General features: G+C 30.4%; 4 protein-coding genes and 2 long non-coding RNA genes across 10 annotated transcripts; 2 read left to right on the top strand and 4 right to left on the bottom strand.

Moving 5' to 3' along the window:
- Positions 1–62: 62 nt before the first annotated feature.
- On the top strand, positions 63–1,771 carry LOC105661790 (gamma-interferon-inducible lysosomal thiol reductase). The gene is made up of 4 exons (XM_012279446.2): positions 63–320; positions 644–837; positions 1,098–1,418; positions 1,548–1,771. Exons 1-4 carry the CDS (start codon positions 206–208, stop codon positions 1,635–1,637), a joined length of 720 nt encoding a protein of 239 aa, XP_012134836.2. The 5' UTR covers positions 63–205; the 3' UTR covers positions 1,638–1,771.
- Positions 1,772–2,636: 865 nt separating this feature from the next.
- LOC100876005 (calmodulin) lies at positions 2,637–9,009 on the bottom strand. The gene is made up of 4 exons (XM_003700625.3): positions 8,772–9,009; positions 6,256–6,430; positions 5,756–5,998; positions 2,637–5,609 (listed from the first exon to the last, which is right to left on the bottom strand). Exons 1-4 carry the CDS (start codon positions 8,772–8,774, stop codon positions 5,581–5,583), a joined length of 450 nt encoding a protein of 149 aa, XP_003700673.1. The 5' UTR covers positions 8,775–9,009; the 3' UTR covers positions 2,637–5,580.
- Positions 9,010–11,067: 2,058 nt separating this feature from the next.
- Positions 11,068–12,646, bottom strand: LOC143264228 (uncharacterized). Its single transcript, XR_013037787.1, has 3 exons — positions 12,519–12,646; positions 11,269–12,436; positions 11,068–11,196 (listed from the first exon to the last, which is right to left on the bottom strand). It is a non-coding gene; the product is annotated as an uncharacterized LOC143264228 (long non-coding RNA).
- LOC143264241 (uncharacterized) lies at positions 12,627–16,458 on the top strand. Its single transcript, XR_013037808.1, has 2 exons — positions 12,627–12,717; positions 12,922–16,458. It is a non-coding gene; the product is annotated as an uncharacterized LOC143264241 (long non-coding RNA).
- Positions 15,054–21,586, bottom strand: Ttc7 (tetratricopeptide repeat domain 7). Of its 4 annotated transcripts, none has more exons than XM_012279449.2 (16): positions 20,621–20,900; positions 20,346–20,497; positions 20,082–20,250; positions 19,744–19,804; positions 19,584–19,646; positions 18,561–18,743; positions 18,063–18,192; positions 17,796–17,932; positions 17,468–17,706; positions 17,151–17,339; positions 16,777–16,955; positions 16,269–16,708; positions 15,956–16,194; positions 15,711–15,815; positions 15,505–15,596; positions 15,054–15,412 (listed from the first exon to the last, which is right to left on the bottom strand). In XM_012279449.2, the coding sequence occupies exons 3-16, from the start codon at positions 20,232–20,234 to the stop codon at positions 15,280–15,282; spliced, it is 2,343 nt and encodes a 780-aa protein (XP_012134839.1). In that variant the 5' UTR covers positions 20,235–20,250; positions 20,346–20,497; positions 20,621–20,900; the 3' UTR covers positions 15,054–15,279. The 4 variants fall into 4 exon arrangements, with proteins under 4 accessions (XP_012134839.1, XP_076394544.1, XP_012134837.1 ...); XM_076538429.1 differs by having other exon boundaries at positions 20,683–20,701; XM_012279447.2 differs by lacking the exons at positions 19,744–19,804; positions 20,621–20,900 and adding an exon at positions 20,946–21,586.
- Positions 21,587–21,911: 325 nt separating this feature from the next.
- On the bottom strand, positions 21,912–24,286 carry LOC100875667 (KICSTOR complex protein kaptin). Of its 2 annotated transcripts, none has more exons than XM_076542127.1 (8): positions 24,100–24,286; positions 23,532–23,741; positions 23,189–23,454; positions 22,896–23,062; positions 22,650–22,822; positions 22,472–22,547; positions 22,115–22,406; positions 21,912–22,035 (listed from the first exon to the last, which is right to left on the bottom strand). In XM_076542127.1, the coding sequence occupies exons 2-8, from the start codon at positions 23,734–23,736 to the stop codon at positions 21,964–21,966; spliced, it is 1,251 nt and encodes a 416-aa protein (XP_076398242.1). In that variant the 5' UTR covers positions 23,737–23,741; positions 24,100–24,286; the 3' UTR covers positions 21,912–21,963. The 2 variants fall into 2 exon arrangements, with proteins under 2 accessions (XP_076398242.1, XP_003700670.1); XM_003700622.3 differs by lacking the exon at positions 24,100–24,286 and adding an exon at positions 23,854–24,085.
- Between the last annotated feature and the right edge of the window lie 103 nt (positions 24,287–24,389).

Raw genomic sequence — 24,389 nt, 5'->3', positions numbered from 1 at the left:
TCATGAGTATTTCATTAATACTATAAACGAGGAAAATCAAGATTTCGAAAGAAGTAGGTCAGAGAAAATGTTAAAGCATTTATATTAGTTCTACGTGTACTGCGATGTGACACCACTGAGATTTCTCTTATTCGTTTGAAATTGTTACATCATAAAGAAAATTTATTCCATGGTATTCTAGTTTTTATTGTTACGATAATAAATAATGGGACTTCGAAATTTTCGATGGAGAATATTATTTATTATCATATTAGTTTTACTTCTCTGGCAGTCATCAAAAGTTTGGTTGGGTTTAACACAAAAGAAATCCGGCATAGAAGGTAAAAATATATACGCCTATGTAAATCTTATGGAACATACCGAATTTTAATTTTTTACTTTCTCGATTGTATTGTATAATAATGTCATCAAAGATTTAATAATATTTTTACTATTGATTATAAATATTCGTAAATTTAATGAAGTAAATAAGTTGAAAATTTGATGACTAATCATAAAGGAAAACTTAATTACTGAATCTAAATATATATTACTGTTTAATACCCAATACTAAATATTAATGTCTAGCAATAAAAACGTGATACATAAGAATTGTTAATTATATTCATACAATTTTCTTGAATACCTGCTAAGTTTTATATAGCACAGTTTCAGGACAACCATCTGGTAACATTAAGCTGGAAAGATGAATGGAGTAAACAAAAAGTCCACATAGCTGTATACTATGAGGCACTATGTCCAGACTCGCGTAGTTTCTTCATTAAACAATTATTGTCAACATATCACAGAATTCCAGATAATGTGCAAGTGGAATTAATACCTTATGGGAAAGCTAGAGTAAGACATTCAATACTAAAATATTTCTTAAGATGTTCGTTACCACTGCTTAATGAGAAAGTTATTCTATATAACTCAAGTTTCAAATTTTTGTAATTTTACGTTAAACTTATTCTCGGATATATATTACCAAAACACACTATCCAGGATTCTAGATCCTTGAGAGTAAACATATTAAATTATCAAAATTATAACTTACTCTCTTTATATTTCTAAAGTATAAAAATAATAACAATTTTAAACTTAACAAATTTTTACAGACCATAAAAACAGATCATAGCTATGAATTCATGTGTCAGCATGGTCCTATAGAGTGTGAAGCAAATATGATCCATGCATGTGCCATAGATGTTTTAAAAAATTCTTCCATTCAGTTAGAGTACTTATCTTGCATGATTAAAAATAATATAAAACCAATAAATGTCATGGAAAGTTGTGCTAAGAAAATGAATATAGATTATAATTATATTTTAAAATGTTTTCTTGAACCAAAAGGCAAAGAACTTTTGGCTAAATATGGAGAATTAACAAATGCTTTAACACCAAAAGTTTCTTTTATTCCAACTGTTACACTTGATGGGGTAAGTTCTATTAATTTTGTTGTTAAAAACAAAGTGTTTTCATTAAGAAAACAATATTTTTAAACATTTGCAAGATTTTTTAACAAGATCTTGTTTTAGCATGTATCATAATACATAATATATTTTCAGAAATCTGAAAATCAGGCAAGAATATTAAAAAATTTGCTGCAGGAAGTATGCCTACATTTTAAAATTCTGCCCAAAGGTTGTACACTGTAAATATATGTAAAATATTTATAAAACATATCTTTCAGTGGATATGTTAAAAATATACTATTTTTTACATTAATTTTGTATACATTTAATAACAATTAAAATTTTTTAAAGAATAAATTTTTGAAGTATCTAGTGTATTTTGTGTATAGTTCTTAAATGGTGTGAAAAGATCGATTTTTTGTAAGTTAAAAATTGTTTGAAATTTAGGTATATCATTTAAACTCAGTTACACTAATATAATTTTCATATTGTTAAGATATGTAAAAGTATAAAAATGAATTTTTATACGCACATCTTGTGAACTAAAATTTTCCTACTCGAGTACTACAGAACTAACAAAAAAAAGTATTTTACATTAGTGACAAGCAACTACACACATGAGGACGGACGCGCATTCCCAGGCACCGTTGAATACGGTAAACTCTTGTTATATTGCCATGGACCTAGCTGTGGGAGCGGGAAATTCTCAGATTTGAAAATTATATAGAGGTCCTTCCATACAACATTTGAAAATTTAAACATCTCACAATCAGTTTGATAGCTTCTCAATTTAAAATTTTGTAACTTTAAAATCTACTTGCATTTCTATGTGCTACAATACAGGAATACTAGTATTGTACGCGGAAATGTTTATGTGAAAAAATTCACTAAAAAAGTTTACTGTAATAATCTAATAAAAAAGTTCTTTCTTGCACTCTTTATAGCTGGATACCCGCATCCATGAATTTTCCGACAAGTATTGGAATTACCTATTACTAGTCTAGATAGTTAAAATAATAAACTAATTTTTCTAAATTATTAAAATTGATAATAATAACAACTTTATAAAAAACTATAAAATCTATGAATTAATATCTGTGACTACGATTGTTATTTTTTATAAAAAATTAAAACAAAATAGTTATAAATTATATATATAAACGAATTACGTGAAACTAAAATCAATTACTCCTAGAGAGTATAGTTATCTTCCTTTTACTACAGTAATTAAAAATCAGTTGATCATTTAATATATGGGAACAATTTATTAACTTAATATCAACACTTTATACAAACTGTATCGCTTCGTCACGCACGATAGGTGAAGTATGCCTTTGATATGGCGGAGAATTAATTATCTCACATACAATAGAAATAATGAACGTACATATTTCAAGTACAGGAGAAAGAAATGTATAGAATTTGCTTTAGCCGAATGGATTATTACATTTATTGGAATTACTTTTCAAAGATAAACATCAAAAATAAATAATTTCTTATTCGCGTCACGACGGAGCTTCATAAATATCGCATTTGAATATTTTATATACTTTTTTCGAGGGAAAGATTGAGAACAAGAGTTACTCTCGAATAGAATTTCAACTATTTTATTTGCAATAAACGAACGTCTCGAGAAACGATCTTTAAAGAAACGAGACCACGATGACGATTCTTTTTTAACGACATATTATATCTCAAGCTACGGTTCTTTTCTTGAGATGCAAAATACTGACTTTTTATTTTTTTTAAACTTAATATCGGCTCTCGGCGCTCGTTATTAAAGAACTCTCGTAAATCACTTTTAAATACGGGAAAAATTATATAATTTAGACTACGTAGAACTTTGCGACACGAATATAAAATTAATATTAAATATTGGAATATATTCTTTTTTTTAACTTAGACTTAAACACTAACTGTCAACGATATCGATGAAACGAGCAATAATTTGTTAAGCAGTTTAAGTAGGGATGTTCTTCGAGTAAAATCTATATATCACCATTTACAAAAGGACTTCGTCGCGATTTCTCTTTCTTTCATTTTTTTTTTCTTTTTCATTTTTACAAAGTGAGAACATTTTCGCCGTAAATCACTAAATTTTAACGTTTGTGTTCACAATAACGATAACAGCTATCAGAACGATCGCAAGTGAAGTAAAATAGTTAAGAATTGTTTTTTTATTTTTCTTTTTTTGTCGTTGCGATTCGTGCGCCTTAGTATCTCTATGGAAAGGCTCTCGAATCGATGAAATTTCGTTTAAGATATGTTAAACGCGAATCTTGTTGACAGTGAATTATTACATATACATTTGTCGGCAAACTATTTCTAGATGCCATCGAAAAATGACGATGAGATAAAAACGGCTGAAACGAGAGGTCCATTGGTTAATGAAGGAAACGAATTGAGTAGTTGTGACCTAAAAATGAGGATACATTTATTTTGTCTTTTTTATGATCAATGCGATCTAGGTCACCAGAAATACAAGTACTTCTCATTTTGTTCACTTCAATATTAAATAATAAAGGACTGTGGAGGAATTCTTTCTTCTTTTCTTCCTTTTTTTCGTAAATTAGTTTTATATATATATATATATATATGTATATATAATATATATTACATATATATTATGACTGAACCACCGACACGCATGTGTTTCCACCGTTCGGTGTTTTGTTCTTTTTTACTCTTAGTTCTTAAGTAACATTATCGTACGAATCGCACAAAATCACACCAGTTTCTCTCCGGTTCTTAGTTGCTCCGCTTGCGAGACTGGTACGCACCCCTGGGCGAAGGAAAATATAGTGCACCGATCACTGTGACTTGCCTCCATTTTTTAATCCCTCATCCCTATGTTCTCTCTGTGATTTCTCTAGATTTTCAACAAAAGTGGTGTCGACGTTGTGTAACGCGCGCGCGCGTCTTTAAGGCTTTCTCAGTTAGAGACAAGATACAAACTTAGATGTGTTCTTATGAAGAAGAGGCTATAATGAAATTGGATACAGAACGCACTTGGTGAAATGTGTTTTTCTTTTCTTTTGTTGTATGTGTACGCGTGTAACATCGTGTCATGTACATAGGTTTCAAGGAGATATAATAAATTTGAAAGAAGTTCCTTTTTTTACTAAGAATTCAATACAACTCAATTTCGTGGATCCTCTAAGGCTTGTACGCGAAAATAGAAGTTTCGAGATTGCATTACGCACCTCGAGCCTTTGTTTCTTTGATAATATTTTTCAGTTATTAGAAGAATTAAATTATTCATTAGGGCGCAATAAAGAATCCAGTACGGAGTCATCGATAAACCAAAAGTTGAACTCTGGAAAACGATGCCCACTTCAAATTTTCTTTGGCAAAATAAAACAAACGCTTAAACATGTTACGTTACTGATAAAATTTTTCTACGACAAATGCTGTATCGATGACGTACGTTATAAGTACGTTTTCTTGAACGAGATATAAACGCAATGAATTTTAAATTCACCTCGAACAATAAACGAATCTATACAATGCGTCTTAAACAGCATGCACGAATCTTTCCTTTCTTTTAATACTTTTCCGTTTTCTTATTTATCGATCACACTTTTGTTGTCAGCGAATTGATTATGAAAAAAAGGAACGAAATTTATAATGAAAATATATATGAAATAAATTGTAGATTCATGCAAAGAAGAAACAGGAAAAGGCTGAAAAGAGAGGAAAGCAAGATAATATATTACGAATGTACTTTTATCATCAACAAACATGCGCGTCTGCTTTTTTTATACATATATATATCTAACATTTTTTAATTATATTCTTTTATATGGAAATAAATCATCTTTTGTTATATTATATGAGTACGTTGTACGTGTGCTGAATATTTTGTGTACGTGCGTGTGTAAACTGTACTGTTTATGTTCATGTTGTCTGTGGTTAAGTATTTTGTGTATTTAGAGATAATGATTTTAGTGGTATAACTCTTTAATTAAACAATTGCCCTGTATTACTTATCGTTAATGATGATTAACGCATGTTGGACGTTGACTTTTCGCGTTTTATAGACATCTTTGCGTCCAGATATAAGATTTTTTTTCACGTTCTGGTCGATTCGCATTTTGTTAACATTATTTTTTTCTTTGTTTCTTGATTTATTTTAATACGTCAACACCACTCCAAGTTGCAAGTTTTTCCATTACACATGTTGCATTCACTTTGATGTCATCATTGTGACAAATTCTGAACAGATAAAAGACAACATTTATAATTCTTACTATAATTGCATTGTTAAAACTAGGAATCTTACTAAGTATCGAGCAAACAAAATTTGAAAGGTACAAAATGTAAGATAATCATAAGATATATATCAAATTTTAGTATACAACCTTCATAATTAACTTGGCCATCGCCGTCAATGTCAGCCTCCCGAATCATCTCGTCTACTTCCTCATCAGTGAGTTTCTCGCCAAGATTTGTCATAACATGTCTGAGTTCCGCTGCAGATATGAAACCATTTCCATCCTTATCAAATACTCTGAAGGCCTCTCTAATTTCCTCCTCACTGTCGGTATCCTTCATTTTGCGAGCCATCATGGTTAAGAACTCCGGGAAATCGATTGTGCCATTACCTACAATTCCAAGTATTTTTAATTTCGATTTTTTCTGAAATCAGATTTTTTCCAATATTTTTAATAACAAATTACTAGTAAACATACACAAAATGTTATTCTCTCATTATGCAAATATCTTGAACATGAAAACTACATATTATTAGAGTAACGTATTAACAGCGCTACATGCAGTATGATGAATACAAAACTTGCATAACGAACAATAACAAAACACCATCAATAAAGCAATTATAAAATAGAATTAAAGCAAATACCATCTGCGTCCACTTCATTGATCATATCCTGAAGCTCTGCTTCTGTAGGATTTTGACCTAGCGATCGCATAACTGTACCCAACTCTTTGGTTGTAATGGTACCATCTCCATCTTTGTCGAATAGCGAAAATGCTTCCTTAAATTCTGCGATTTGTTCTTCTGTGAGTTGGTCAGCCTTTAAACAAAAAATATTTGTTTTATAATACTGAATACATTTAATATAGTAATTGATACATTTAACATTTTACACTATGTAGGTTCTAACACAAATACAAAGTAAATATAGTATGATATCTATTTTACACTTTTAATGTTACTTTACGCATTTATCATATATAGGGAAAATATTAATATACATATAAATTCATGTTAGTAAAAAATATGTAATTCTCATTTTGTTCATTAAATCAATTACATTAAAATATACTATATATTTAATAGCTTATAAATTTTATATAAGTATGAATGTCACGTACATATAATTTAATTTTTATAATTATGCAATTATTTTGATAACTGTTATTTTCAAATATTGGTATAGTGCAAGCAATAATTTATAGGAGTTGGTTACTTGTTACCTGCACTACACAAAAAAAAGATGAAACACTATAAATAAAATTCTTTGCCTGATTTCTCACATTATATAAAATTATATTAACAAAAAGTAAAAGAAATTTATATCATATAAAACATTTTACATAAAAACTCAATTACATTTTATAAAATTTCTGTACAAAATAGATGATTAAATATTTACATTACACAAATATAAAAAATTATTTGATACAAATAAATAATCATGAATTAATTAATGTATAAAGCTGTTTTAGATCAAGTATAACTTCTAGAATAAAACACCTCACAATATAGGTCAAATGTACATATGTAGTATGCACTGCATACTATGCTTTCTTCTATATGCTTTATACAAAAATATCTATTGAGTATTTAGATCTATATTAAAAACAAATGTCTATGAAAAAAAATTATATACATAATTGGAGCAAATGAATCTTGCTTTTTTCTAACAATATGGATAAGAAGATATAATCTTATTTTATTTCAAAATAAAAAAAAAAAACATTTATTCTATTACAGTTTAAGATTTATTTACATTTCAATCTTAATTCTCGTGTATAAGAAGACGATTTCAAGAAGTGAAATAGTAAAGACACGACGACATTTTAGGTTATACGGCGGAAAAATCGTCGAATATGTACTTTCCAATGTGCAATGAAACAATTGAAAGTCAATATTGGAATGTTTTAATGTTTAAATTGAATAGTTTTTTTATGTAAACGGAATCTCAAAAATTAAAATTGCAATTTAAAGTTAAAAAAAGGCATATTATATTTTGTAGCTGGTTCTATAAATGTTGTGTATAAAAATACGGCAGAGTATCGAATTTATTTCGTATTTCGTGAAAAATCAGTGTTAATGAAAACTAATCGAAGGTTGGGTGTGGGAATGTATAAGGGCTACGGGAAATTGGTGCAACGGCGAGAGACCGCGAAAATCAATAGCGAGGTATACCATGTAACGGTCGAGTGTCGAATACTATTCGCTATATTAGGAATTATATAAAAAAGAAAATATAAATAAATAATAGAACTTTCATAAACAAGGATGTGAAATTACTATTTTTACTCAGCTATTTTACTTTTAACATTTCATGAAAATTTTATACGATAAAAATTTTAACAAGAGGTCTCAAATGTTCAATAAGAAAAAAACACCATAAAAAGACATTTATGAAGCAAGAAATTGAATGGAATACATATACTATTACAGTAAATTCGATACATTTTAAATATTTCGCACAATTCGTAGCGTTTTTATTCAGAACCGACTTTGAGTACGAAATCTGCCTGAATGAAAACGAAAATTTGATATTAACGATAGTAAAGTCATGAAATACCCAGAGACATATGATAGTAATTATCTTACAAGTTCGATAATCTACAGATAAGGCGCCTGAATTCGATAAAACTACTTGAATTGACGATTTCATGTTTCTTCGCGCAACTCGATATTCGAACTTATCGTTATACGTTAGCATCGATACTTGACATACAACGTATCACGAACGACGTTAGATCTTGAAAGTTATCGCGTCAACAATCATAACGTTCAATCGGAACATTTCAAAATTTTGATCCGCCCATTCAGCGAATTTTATCAAGTTTGGATACGCGGCATATCGTAGAATCGGGAAAAACGAACGTAGCTGCTGCTGGAGGAGGAACGGATCGATAGTCGGTCCATCTCCGCATACCGGCCATTACGAATGTAATATCGCGACAGTGCGTATGTATAAAAGAAAAAAACGTTGTACGAGATATTTCGATGGCAAAGAATAAACGAGAGAATAAAATCGGTTTTCCGTAAATGCGTATCGGTCAGTTGCACGTGCACTCGGCGCGTCAATGCGGCAAACGAACGTTAAGGCGAGAGGGCGAGGGCGAGGGGCCGGTGGCTCACGACGTCCGCATCAGAAAAAGAGGATCGGTACTTACCATTTTGGCTCGTTTCTACGGTGTTCGGTACGCTCGACGATTTCAAGTTATCGTTCAGGGCACTGGACACAAAGGGATACTTATTCACAATCTCCGGCCAACGTGGAAGGTAAACTTGCGTGCACGAAAGCGCGGACAGAGACACGCAATACGACACAGCCGACGAGAAACACACTCGGGACAGCAATGGAGTCCTCCGTTCTCTCTCGGTGTACGAGCCTCTCTGCCGCTTGTCTCGGTCAAGTATCACTACGCGGCCCCCACCTTTGGCCGATCGGCCGATGGCGTCTCCTGATTGGTTAGCCGCTGAGGCGGGGGTTAAGGGGAGTTCACGCGGCGATGCGCCGCGTCGTTTCCTACGCGATCGACAGATAGTTCCGTGCGGCTTCTCCTCTGTGAAAAGCTTGGAAAAAAACGAGTTGTTTTTAATTGGACAAATGGGAAGAAGTAGGAACGACACGGCATCCGATGTACGGAACGGTCGTCATGGACAACCGTGTAAATCCGCTTTACATGCGGGGTGGGTGCGGTCGTGTTTACAGGACAAGTCCGGGCGAACTAACCAGGCCTGTGATTGGCCAACGCGCACCTGCAATGCGTCAGGCAGCCGCGCGGACTGTGCCGCCGCCGGCTACCGGGTCAAAGCCGGGCTTCCCTGCGAGAGATGGCTCGAATGCAACGAGTGCGTTTTTCGGCTGCGTTTAGCCCTACGTCTCTCTCTTTCTCTGTCTCTCTGTTCTTACTCTTCTTCTTCGATCTTGCTCTCCTTATTCTTCTTCTTTACATCTATCTTTGTTATCATTCTACTCCTTCTCTTCCTTTCTTCCTTTCTCTCTTCTTCTCTTTACCTTCGCTTTCGTATACGTCTACGATTACAGATTTCTACCGTTACTCCTCTTTACTTCATTTTTTTCTATTATTTAAACGGCTATTCTCGTTTTCTAAGTTAATTCAATCTTTAAAAGTTTTAGTCTAATGGAAACACAGATTAATATTTATTGATAATTTATATCGATATTGATCGTGAATTTGAAAATTTTAAAATATGCACTAATGCATTTGATGTACCAACACTGTAACTCTTTTAGTCGTCCAGAAAATCAATCATGAAATTGGCTGAACAATTGGCTGTCCAAACGAGGAAACCCCTTAGGGGGTAGCTTTTATTTACTCTTGATAACAATTTTTGTTAAAGTCCTTTTCACGTCGCTGCCTAAAATAGTTGCAATTTAAAAAGGCTACATAAAGTTTAAAACCTCTTGGATAAGGTAAAGGAACCCTCGGGTTCTTGAACGTTTAAGCAATTGTTTGAAAGTACTCAAAATCGATTTTAATTGTTCTCTAAATTCAATACTTCAATAAACATGTTAAATGAAAATTATAGATTTAGACAAGGACCATTTACGTATCTTATATTTACCTTAGAATTATAGATCTAGACAAGAACCATCTTTTATGTATTTACCTCAAGAGTGGCATTCCCCTTTAATGGTAGCGTTCGTTTAGCAACGTAAACGCGAGATCATTTTCTTCTGATCGACTTTTGATTCAAATCGTTCCAGATATTGTTTCAAATCAAACGTTTAAACAAAATAATAGTTGGATAGAAAACCAACAGTTTCAGAGAAGTAGTGCAACTTTCTCGACTCGGTTTTATACCTTGCCCTCTGGATGATATTAGGTCACGATGGGTTAATGCTTACCGACTATGTGTATAAAACATCTTAAAATGCTTTTGAATATCTCTGGAATTACGTTAACGAATGATTGAATCGTAAATCTGCGATGTTCAAGAACAATTAGAACAAAATGCAAAGCTGCCGTTAGAGGGGCACCGAGCAAGCATCTATTGAAAACACTTATAGCAAACTCTCGTTATATCCGTTCGTACAATTGAAAAATAATTTCAGCAAAAGAACTTGTTGAATGTAATCTGATTAAGATTTATTTACAAGATTTGTGCAGGATAAAGTGCTCCTGTAACCAGTACGGTAACATGCCTAAATGAGTTTCGTATTACTCATATCAATCGTGGGAATGACCAAGTATCTTAGAAAATTGATGACACATAACAAAAATCGAAGGTTTTACTAAATGAATAACAGTTGGATTCAAGAATTTACATTGGTTGATTACGTCGAATGCGATCATTGTATGACGCGTGATACAAAAATGTGAATGACGAGTCCAGGATTCTCTGTACAGGGAAGAAGGAAATGTCTAATGAAATAATTGTTGTTGTTGTATTTGCAATTAAACGTTACATGAGTCATAAATTTTTATTTTTGAAAACAAACCGTTTTATTTCAAAACAAACATTTTTTACATATTTTTATCTTTATGGTAACGATTATTTTTTATAATATACTGTGTATATCGGTCGCATCTTCGTCCAGCATTCGTTTCCCCGTAACTGTGTCTATAACTGACAAATTTTAATATTAAAGTTTTAATAGAGGCGCAAGGGTTAGAAGTACAATTTTAATTATAGTAATACCTTTCCATCAAAAACATTTATGAAGAGAAAAAATGCAGATTCGTAAACTGCGTGCTCTGCGGTTACACGCAGTTATTAACCCCTTCAGTATGCAACACCACGTTGCACACGCGTGTTGAAAAATGCATTGCATAATTTATAACAATAGAAATAAATGAATTTAAGATAAGTTTTTTAGCCATGATCTGAAGTAATTTTACATTTCTTTACTTTTTGAGTTGATTGATAAAACTAATGTAATATTTCTCTCAATTGCCTTAGCCAAATTATAGCTACACTGATAGCAACTGTTATAGTTACGTCGAACACAGATAACTGAAAGTTGAATAAATAGATAATTTTACAACCATAAAGATACTTTTTCATTCAAGTTTAATAAGGGTATCGTGTGGTACAATGTAACATGATGTTACTTATAGACGCGTGACGCGATTAAGTATCTTTGTTAATTTATCCGAAATTATGATAAGTATTGATATTCGTAAACTTCATTCGTATCTAATAGATAATTAACAGTTTCACCGGTGGCCGTGACCGATATGCGGTAACGGCGTCGCACGATGTTCGCGATATCAATAATAAGTGATGAGCATGCGTGCGGCAAAAAAGAACGTTCACGTATGAAGGTTCCTAACGGAAGCGACCGTTCCTCCACACCAATTTTTTGAAAGTATACCAAGGTCGCTTTGAATTTATCAAAGGAAATTGTAACACAGAGACGTACTTATGTACATCGTCCACTAATGCAGCTTCCTGTAACCTATGCGGCAGTTTAGCGAAAATATAAACATATATTGAAAATATAATTTTTAATTGTCTGCTCAGTAAAATTGTACGATAAATATTTGTCCTAAATCATTTAACATCTGAAAAGATAAGTTATAAATAAATTTTGCGAAATTTATAACAAGAAATTTGAAGTACAAAAATTGTTTATATTGATATACGAAAAATGCTTGTTTTATTTGTTCAAGTAAAACGTCATTCACTTGACGTCAATTTGATAGCTACATATCTTATGACGTGTTCTATACCATGGCTTCCGAAACATTTATGGGCCGAGACCCACTTTCCAATACGGTAATTTTTTGCGACCCACTCACTTGTAATACATTACTTATCAAAGACCCAAAGTTCCAGAGTATCCAAGTTCCAAAATTCCAAAGTCCTAAAATTAAAAATTTCAAAATTCTGCAGTCCTAGTTTCGAAATTCTAAAATTCCAATATTAAAAAATTCCCAAAGTCTCACTTTCCAAAATAATCATTTTTTGTGACTCGCCCACTTATATCAAAATGGAGGAAAATTGAGTAGAAAATATCGTTTTAATGCTTATTTAAGTTTCAGTAATTCTGTCGACCCACCCAAAGTCAACTAGCGACCCACCAGTGGGATAGAACCCACACTTTGGGAATCTACTCTACAGCATATTTCAGGAGATAATTACTTGGTAAACCACGTATTTGATACATAAAGTGCCTTGCTAGCAGATGAATTTTCTCTGCTCTTACCTATAAAAAAGAAAAGAAAAATAGATAAACGTTATTACGTGTGACGTACATTTTTCTATCCAGATAAAATTGTTATACGTAATTAAAATCAATCAAAGTCTAATCTAAAATATCCTTTATATTCTATGGTATTATACGGTTAGAATTGCAGTATACCGTAGCCCTATCTGTGCAGGGTCCGTTCGACCAGTATGAAAAGAACAAGAAAAAAAGGGTAAGATGATATAATAGTTGGTCGATTGTATTACGCATAGCCGTAAGCTCTGCAGATGCGTGATGCGCTAAACGTGACGCGGTACGAAGTACCGCAGGTATAACCACGTGCGAATCTGTTTTCGGATATCGTTACCGGGAAAAATCGATGCTCTGACTGATAGAACGGAGAAAATATGTATTCGTGACGCAGTCTCTCGGAGATCCAGCATGCTTTTAAGTATGGTTTTCGAAAAAGTTCTTTGGATAGCTTGCAGTGAGCCTGCGCGCCAATAAACGCGCAATGCGACACGCGATAGAGTAGGATAGGGAAACTCCGTAATCTCGTTAAAAAGAGATAGAACGGGGGATGGAGAAGCGCACAGCGGCGTTCACGATTAACGGTAAGGAAGGGAAATTAATAGGTGTCACGGTAAAAAAATGTTAATTTTGTACCTTATGTTCATCGATACAGTACTTAATTGGTATTTAATTTAACCCTCGATCGACGTACTCCCAGTCAATTGTGATCTAGACTCTAGACCTACGAAACGTACAATGGTATTTGACTGTTTATTTTCACGGTGAATTCGATATAAAAATATGGATTGATTATAAAGTACTTTTAACTGATATAGTGCAATCGAAAAGAAATGTTTATCTGATCTTGTGACGTCGATATTCTTTAAACGTATTTACGTAATTTTAACTATTGACATTATAAACAATAATAACTAGTTTACAAAAAAATTGCTAAAATGAAATTTAACACTCCTGAAAATCAATAGTAAGTTCGTGTAATTTTCAAGTAAAATATATTATAAACCTTTTAAATAATATTTCATTGTAAAAAATACTTCGTTAAAAAATTGCGGGTGCATTTTATGAACATGTTACTATTGTAATATAATGCAATTAAAAGAAGTTTTTGTAATACATTTTATGTACACAATTCGTTTTTACGTAACGTAGAAAATAGCAGTTCTTTTCCAATAATACTAAATTTATCACAAATTAAATTTAGTTTAGTATCATTTTTTTAGTAAATTACGTTTTGTTTGGATGTAACAGAAAAAGAACATATTCCTTTATATTGGATTCTTATTAAAGTAAAAACTGTTTCGAAATTACATCGTTCACTGCAGGTACTGCGCATCCGCATTACGCTCAATTAACATTATTAATACCAATATTTATAATATTAACATTAAATTATTACGCAGTAAAAATCGACAGTACTTAGTCCGCAGTAAACGTATTAAAAAGCTCTATAACGCTTTATGTCTTGTTTTATATTTTGAATGTCGGAATAACAATAATATACGTTTCAGTTTATACCGTATTTTATTTTCATTTCTTAAATTTTAGGTTATTTCCTTAAATATTATTTTCCAATATGTGAAATACGTTCGTTAAAAAAATGTTGCGACACTATGTAGCATTTGACACACATTTATTTTAAAATTGAAAGTAGAGTATTATAATAAATAAATAAAAAGCAATGTATAAAGTAGTATGTACAATTATCTTTTACTTTTATAAAAGTCACTATGCACTTCGAAGAATGAAGATTGAAGAATTCTGTAATTAAAATAAGAAATCTTCAACACGGCATTTTCACCGATTCGATAGATTCAATGTTAAAAAAAGTGACAACAACAATTGAAGTAATTGTTATTAATTTCGTGAACCATCTTGTAGTATTTCAGTTTATATCCATGTTATATTTTTAAAAACTGTTAATAGAAGTACATTGAAATTTTAATTACTCAATCAATACCTAATATAAAAATACTCTTACTATAATAAACGCACGTACAGATATATCTTATAAAATGGTCAATAGTTTTGTTTAACTTTTTTATATTATAAAAATACATATAAAACATAAGAGGATTATAAAACAGTGTTCATAACATTTAAAAAAACTAATATATGGATTCCAGCTATACATATTAATAAAAACAAGATAAAATAATCGAATTTCATTTTAACAAAACCTTTATTCTAAGGGAATGTTTCTAACAAAATAAAAGATTCTATAAAAATAAATATATACTTAAGAAAAAATATCAGAGTCCTATTTGGTCTCATAGCCTTTTCTTTATTAGAATTTCTTACAGTGATCTTTCTTAAATTATTTGTACAGTTCTAATATCTTTTTAATTAATCCATTTATTTATACAATAATGTAACAGTATAGAGATAAGCAGGTACTATTACCACAAGGGTAAAGAAATGTCAATGTTGCAGAATAAATCGTGGCTTTTTCGAATGTTCTTTTTGCTTTTTATATTTGAAGTGTTGAATCATTCAAAAGTTACTGGTATTGAAAGAATTGGTAATATCGGATTTGTGGTTTCTACTTCCAATGCTGTTGCCATACAATCACTTGCTGCTTCTACTTCCCCTAATGATTCCAATACCTTCCCTAAATTATACCTATAACAATTTTAATTAATTTTGTTTGTATAATATAAAAATTGTTTCAAAATTAAAATACTAATCAAAATACTGAAACGATTTTTTAATACCATGTTTGATGAGAATTTGGATCAATTTTTGCAGCATCTCTCAATGTTTTTTCGGCCAACCTCTGACTTCCCAAATAGTGATAAATTAGACCCTAATAATATAAACAGTTTTTAAATAATTGTACACTAAACAACTTATATAGTATCTCAAATCAAAAACAAACTGTTAATAAAAATGTTATTATATTTTAATAAATAAACGTTACCAAATGTTGTAAACTTTTTATATGTGATGGATTAATCGAAACTGCGTTCTGATAACATTGCTTTGCTTCCAGATATTCCAATTTATGTTCATGTAAAAGACCCCGCTAAAATGAAAAGAAATGTTAATATGGTTGTATGTATAAAATATAAAATTGTGTCTTTTTTTCTATTTGAATACTTTAGTGCAATATAGGCTTCTAGCGCAAATAGTATATAATTATAATATACATATATATAAACTTACAGTGTACATAATGTGATGGCTCAATGGAAAAATATTTGTAGCTTCTTGTAATGAAAGAACTGCACCATTTGGTTGATCTAAAACTAGATACACTTCGGTGAGCAATAACCACACTTGTAATTGTAGCAGCCATGCTCTTTGTGGTCCTGGTTTTGGTGTGAAAGAACTAAGTGATGACGCAACTTCAGAGAGAGCTTGTTCTACTCTTGAAGCAGCTAACGACTGTGCATGTACAGAACCTATTTGAAGTATTATTGATTATAATGATTTAACTTTATAAAATATAGATTAGAAAAAAATATTTAACACATACTGGAATCTTTGTCAGACATTTCAGAAGCGTATAACTGAAAGACACTTCTAGTTTCACTGCGTTTTTCACTATGCTGTTCGTTACAATTAGCATTCGTTTGGTCTTCATAGAGATTTTTCCAAAGTAAAAGCATATGCCTTATGGTAAACAATGCTTGCTCACCACCGATGCTTCGTAATTCAAGGTGCGCTTTTACATAAAGGAAATTCAAGTTATCCGGGTATTCTTCTAATACACTGTTAACTAAATGCAATGCTTCTGAATATTGTTTATGAGCCGACAGTAATAATACCAATAAATGCAATGATGGAATGTGTTCTGCTCGAAGGTTCAATGCAATTTTTACATGAATCATTGCATCATTAATTTGTCTATTTATGGCATATTCATGAGCCAAATAATATTCAGCCAAATGATCGTTTGGATCACATTGTTGTGCCCTATTAAATAAATGCACAATGTTATAACAATCAACTTACATCTTATTGCAATTTTTAATTATACGTACTTCTGAAAACATTCTAAAGCTGTTTTAGTATGATAAGTTTTATCCATTTTTACTATAGTATTTGTAGAAAGAATACTGTGACCAATACCAATATAAAGATGACATCTGGACTGCATCCCTTGCGAATTTTTTGTTTCTCTTTGAAGTGCTTTTTGACTCCATTCGATGCCTTCTCGTATCTGTTTTATGTATAATTTCATAATATAGACATTTCTATCCATATTTGTTGTCCAAATATATTTTCAGTGCACAAGCGTAATCAGGTTACTTTAAATATTAATTCATACAATTTATCTCTTGGGACAAATCTCTCCCCTGGCTACGCCCATGTTTCAGTATATTATTTATATATAATATGTACATCTATATCTTACCATATTTAATTGTTCATAACACAGTCTTGCAACTAAAAGACAAGGCATTACTTTTTGTGGTGATAATCTCGCTACCACCTTTAAAACCCTATATGCATGCATATATCTGCCCATACTAATTAAACATAGTGCACACTGAGTCCATACATGTGCTTCCTCATGAGAGAATTTCATTGCTCTTTCAAATGACTATTAGAATGTAAAATTAATTCCAGTGTGAATATCATATTTGTATCGGTTAACGTAATTATATAAACAATAACAATCATAACGATATTAAAATATAAACATTAAGCAAATTATTTAATTATATCAACCTCGTATAATAAGTCCACTTGACTCCACCTCACAACAACTACAGTAAGAAGATCGTATACCGCTGTGGCATTTTCGAAAGCATGTATTCTGGCTTCTTTGAATTCCGGCGATTGACTAAGTACAGCGTCTCTAACTGCCATAGCTTCGCTTATTAATAATAATAAAATTGTTTCTTCGTACTCATTTCTTGGTACAAACATATTAAGTCCTAAATATTTTTTTGGCTTCCACGGTGAATCTGAAAAATCATTATTTAAATTCTAATTTGATTGTTTCATTTTTAATCCATATTTTACTATAACAGTAATAATGTATTAATAATATTACCAGTTGTATCGCTCGGTGGTTCCGGAGGTTTGTACTCAGCACCACTTATTCCCCGAACTAAAACTTCTGCCAATTGTCTCGTTAATGTAACTCGAAGACTTTGTGTTGTAGTAGACTCCACGGCAGATAAAATTTCCCTTATAAATGATTCAATTTTATAAACATTAACTTTTTTTAATAAATTAAAGATTAAATTGTTTTTTAAATAATATTTAATACTGTTACCTTGTTGTCATTTATATACGTATCAATACAAAAGTTATTTACCTATAACGATTTATAGCAGCTTGAATATTACCAGTTTGAATATATAATATGGGTGCCCTTTGAAGTGCAGTTTCCAAAATTGGTCCAATATGTTTTGTAGAACAAAATGAAGACTGAGAAGAATTTGTACCTGTTGATCAAATGATATTAACGTATTAACAACAAAACCCAAATTTCAAGTTTTGTCACATTCCACCAAGAACCCTATAAAATCACCTGCAAAAAAAAAACGAACACATAATTAAGATTACATGTTTAAGAGTACATAGTTTAATAACTTATAACTCTATTTAATAATTGGAGCAATCAATAATCAAAAGAGAACTATACAGCTATAACAACTAATTCGGAACAGAGAATATTATCTTTTATTCATTCATTCATTGGAAGCTACCACTAATTATCATAATGTTATTCATACAGGAACAACTTATGGAATAAGAATCCAATTAGCATTATATGATTGAATACAATGTGCTGAAAATCAATTTACGTCACCTGCATTGTTACTATTCACGACAGACGTGCCATTTTGGTGTTGCATTGCAAGTTTGTCTTGTTCCTGTAAATACACTAATGTTAAGTCTCCAGCAATTTCATAGCACTTGATGATTTGTTCTTGCCATTCTGCTATCTTGTATTTTGACTTGGAATTTGGTGGCAACTTTTCCAGACAAAGACCTATTATAATGTAAAAGAAAAACCAAGTAAATGAAAACATTCTTAAAAAATTATTAATAATATTTATTCGATCTTGCAATGTACACTATCGAATGTAATTAAATTTTACATAGAGAAAATAAGTATAACATATGTAAACAAATTTTCTTTCTTTTTTTACATTTATGTAAATATAATTATATTTTACGTATGTTAATGATAATACAAGTATATAAATTGTTTCTTTATTTAATTTGCATAAAAATCGTCTCATAATATTTATATCTTTCTTGTGAAAATGTTTAAAATCCATTAATTGAAGAATTTATATAAAAGATAGAATTAAAACGAAAATGTATTGCAAGCCAGAATAATGAGAAAAGTGGTAAAATATTAATTAGACATGCATTTGCAGTGCAAATTAAAGCAAAGCACAAGTAAATGATTTTTATAGAAAACAGAAATTATAGTTACCATTATTGGAACAAATTAATTCAGTACTGTAAATAAATATCTTCCTCTTTTATACAATTTTAAAACCATAAATAAATATTAGCTTTCATATTATGATAAAAGACAATTATTTACAATAAATTGATGTAATAATTACTTATCTTTCAACCCTAATTTAGTATTTAAGAATATGCATCTTTTATAGAGTATCAGCTACAACGTTTTATTTTGAATAGAATTTTGATCTAAAGATAATCTCAAATACCACTGGAAAGAGCTTTGAACAAAGTATTTCATTAAGATATTTTACATTACAACCAAGCATAACATTAAAATAGGTGAAAGAGATGAATGGGTTTCATTTTCACATTGCAAAAAAAGAAAAATAAAATGAAGCAAAATACAAACCTTTAATTACGTATGACTCGGCTATAATGCGCAGTCTTCGGCTGGATAAATGTTTTTCTGTGTCTAAAGTAAACAATCTTTCTTTCTCTAAGTTGAATATTGATTATGATACTAAATAGGTAGCAAATATTTTCAAAAAATTATCACGTTGTATAAATACCAGCTTGTAGATTTGGTGCTACCTCAGACTGGTGTATGAGAAGATTTATACTTAGTATGGACTGCCAATAAAAAAAAATATGCAGCCCTTTAAATTTTTCATTAGAACATCTACATTGAGTGCAATATTTTCAAATTCAGCACAAACTTTAATATTCTAAAGTACGGAAGTATTAAAAAAACAATTGTTAAGTGAACTATGTAAAACACCAAAACTATAGTAAATATAAACCATTCCTTTATTTAAATGGCAAGCTGTTATATGTGATACAAGAAATAATAATGCACTAGTATATATTAGCAATGTATTAAGTAACTTAAATAATTCTTGATGCAAACCTTTAGTTGCGTATGATTCTGCGATAATGCGTAGACTTCTGCAAGGTAATGGTTTTTCCGTAAGTGTGTGCAACTCAGCTTGTTGATAATGATTGAGAGCTTCTTCGTACATCCCCATAGCGTAATGCAATTTCCCAAGTAATAGATGTGCATCTAATACAACTAAAGCCTATGATGTGAAATATGATATAACAATTATACCATTTTGTTTTGGAAAACATATTAGACTATAAATTCTTATGGTCTATTCATTTAAAAATTTACCTGTTTGTCCTTTTCATTCGCTGCCAAAAGTAAATATCTTCTAGTTTCTGCCAATCCATTTCTTGCTTTTGCAATATTAGCATCTATAGGTGGAGTTTGTTCCAAAAAGCTTTCTAATCTGCCTTCTCCACATAAAAAATTTGCTAAACATTCTGAAATTGAAATTATTTGTTAACACAATAAAGTATATTATAAGACATGATAAAAATGAAATCTTAATCAATAATAAAATTTTTGTAATGGACTTTTTTTGGATAAAACATATATAATATTACTTAGGCACTTTATCAGTATTTGGTTAAACTTATAATCTTCAACTGATAATACGTTTTCTTACTGTTATCCTAAAACGAATTGTAAACTAAAATATAAAACACGAAATGACATATATGACAGTTGGTCTTTGACAAGTGGCCTTTATTCATATAATCTACAACGTGACTTAACATTCTTTTTTTTTCCGTTTACATAAACAGGTTACGAAACTAACAATATGACATTTCGTTTTTACGAAATTTCATTGAATATTAAAAAAAGAATGTTATTAAAGTATATAAAAATTATTAATTAAAATTCGTAACATGATAAATGTTTATATACCATCGCTCGGGTATTGTACTTTCAGATGTTCCGCCAATTCTATAACCTTTTTCCAATTTCTTTCTTCACGGTTTTTATCGATTTCTGATTCAATTCGGAGGGTGTGTCCTTTTTTACTTGTCATTCTAATTTACATAGAAAAAAGAACAGAACAAGCTGTTAAATCCTTTTGCAACGTTAGTCAAGATCCAATGTAATATATCGATCATCAGTGTTGTTACGAGCGTGAGCACCACATAAAGGTATACGTATGACAATCTTCCTTCCACCTCGAGCACGTGCCAGACTATTTTGAACCGTTTGTCACGTCATTGATTCCGCGAAATGTAGATACGATGCATTATGAAGCATACTAACTGAAGAACCAATGGAACTGCGCATTTATTGAATTGTTAATGCGCAGAATTATTGGATAAAATCAGTAATGGACAGATCAAGAGCCCACAAAAGGGCTCATGAGCACCGGTGTATACAACTAACGAAAGTCCTTGAAAAATCTAGGGAGAACTTAGCGAGAAACTAGGGAAATCTTAGGAAGAACCTAGGAAGAAGTAGTGGATGAACCTAGGAAAAAGTCTAGAGAAAAGGTTAGCAAAAACTTAGGTGGAGTTTTGGAAAAGCTCTGGAGAACCTAGGGATATATCATTTAGTCGCAGATGAAGTTACATGCCACCCATATAAAAAATGACAGTTTTGAATAAAAAATTATAAAATAATTTTGAATTTATACTGAATTCATTTCTGTCCTTTATTAGCCATCTGTTTGGATATTTTTTATTTTATTTAGAGTGACTTTTGTCTCAACACGTAATTATATTTATTTATATTATTTAGTTTTACAATTATAGTAATAACAAAAATAAGTTTATTTTTATTCTTCCCTTTGATATTATACACATGTACTTATATGTATAATGTCAAATGTGCTTTATAATCTTCAATTTTATATACAAAAATTTGTTCACATTAATTCTAAAGAATGACATTTATTTTGATCTTTCTTCATAACATTAAAAAATTATATTCTACTTTCTTTAAGCATTTTCCGATATCGCTTTTTCCACTTATCCTTTACATCCACAATATTGTGCTGTAATTTACAATTTTAATTATATCAAGTTGAATATTATTATTTATTTATTGTATGTAACATAAATAAGTCTTACAACCTGTAGTATATGAACTCCACGTTGTGTAAGAACAATAAGTTCTTTCATTCCATCATTAGTAATATCCATGTAACATATAGAATGCACAGGTGCATCAAATAATTTTCTAATGATCAATTCCCATGTACTATTTACAAAGCAGAATATTAAAACTTCATGACCATAAGTTCCTAGAAGTATTTCGTTTCGACCATCCATATTTATGTCAGCAGTACAAGAGCATAAAATGCAATCAGATGTTTCACTACCATTTAATATTATGTCTTCATCCATTCCATTATTTAAAATATCCCTAATGAAATTTTAAATAAATGAAGTGTAATACATATACACATGATAAAAGTCTTATACACTTACATGAAAACAACTGCATTACTTGTATTTACAATAAGGATATTCAATTTTGTTTCATTGCTTAAAGGAAACTTTGGACCTGTAACAATTAAAAATATCAATCCATTCTGATGATACGGTTACAGCTTCCTTAAGAATACCAATTTGTGAGCAATTAGTATATTAATTTAGCAATATTTACCTTTAGAATTAATGAAAGAAGGTTTCATGACATTGTTCTGTTGTGGAAATATACATACACTTGAAATAGGCCTATCATACCTTAATTTCCAAGTTCGACAGATTTTCAGTTCTAAAACATTAACTATGGCTACTACAACTAAACCACATTCACAACCAATTACAGTCAGTCTCCTAAATAATTTAATACAGTTGTATTATAACTGATAAATTATACAAATTGTACATAACTATAATAATATTATACCAATTGTAATTATCATAGTAGTAAATATTAATCCATACTGCAATTCCTTGGATATCATGCAATTCAGGAAAATATTTTTCGATCGATGATTCACTATAGCCATGGTTCAATTTATCCTCTCTAATCATATGAATTTTATAATCACTACCAGATAGTAACCAAACAACCTAAAATCTTAGGAAATGTTATATTAACACTTTAAATTTAAGGAATAACAAATAACATTGTCCCTTCTTCTGTAATTCACTACTATAAGCAATATTAGAAAAACTATTGTAATGTTAAAAAATTACCTCATTGTGAGAACTTTGTTGTGGCAATATAGTATGATACAAATGATATGGTGTATATGCTAACTCTACCATAAGGCAATTTTGTGCTATGGCTTCAATTGAACTGCCTTCATCTCCTTCTCCATCTATAGCACCTTCTGTATATATATTTAAATACCTCTCTATGGATGTATCTGTACTTGCTTTCAAAATAGTTATTCCTATCACAAATCCATCGCCACTGTCAGATTTATTGTAAGCATCAATAGATATAATTTCAGCACCGCCTAATGAAAAATAATATTTATTCAAAAATAAAATACTTATGTTTTTTGATAATAAACAAGAATATAAGATTACAAACTGGGAATGTATGTAAAGAGTAATTCCTTAATCAATGGTTTTAAATGCAGGTTTGGCATCAAATGATATTCACAAGAATATATTTTTCTTTTTAAAGAAGCCACTAACACTTTATTGTAGCCACTATTTGAGCATAACTTTGTCATTGAATAAATATTTCCTTGAGACGTTAAAGGAAACCAGTGTGCATCTGTCAAATTATTCATGTTTCCTTCACAACAGAAATATTAATCACAATAACCTTTGGTTATATCGTACGATTTAATTTTTGATAATATTTACTTTATATTATACTCAAAAGAAATAAAATAAAAGATATTTACCGAAAAGTCTTCAAATTGTTTCTTTATTTAAATTTTTAGTTTTTCTTTTACATTTTCTAACAAATTCAATTGATAAGGTTAAACGAAATTTTAAGGTTAAGAATACAAAACTTATTGCACGTGTAAAATAAGTGTTATAAGATCATGTTTTCAAACAAATTTGAATCATTTTTAAAAATAAGTAAAAATAATATGGCAATTGCATTTTAAACGAATATTAATCATGAAGTACAAATACAAACATACGATCTCTTCCATATGTGTATATATATCAATATGCATTGATACTCTTGTACGTATAACATATTGTTATGTGCGTAGTAATGCAGAAGTTCAATAGAGTAGTAATATTGTATATATAAAAATAAATATGCTGTATATATTTATTTTGTTATTTCAAGCTAATGTTATTTCTATGCATATGGCGCTATAGTCATTAATTTAAAAAAAAAAACCTTTCATTTGACTTCGGCAGTAGAATAATAAAAACCTGTTTGATTTAAATTTGAATTAATCACCTTTGAACAAATGTGATT

This window comes from Megachile rotundata, chromosome 1 (genome assembly GCF_050947335.1).
Source record: "Megachile rotundata isolate GNS110a chromosome 1, iyMegRotu1, whole genome shotgun sequence".
NCBI lineage: Eukaryota > Metazoa > Arthropoda > Insecta > Hymenoptera > Megachilidae > Megachile > Megachile rotundata.
The sequence above is the reverse complement of the archived record's forward strand: the minus strand, read 5'-3'. Positions and strand labels throughout refer to the sequence as shown.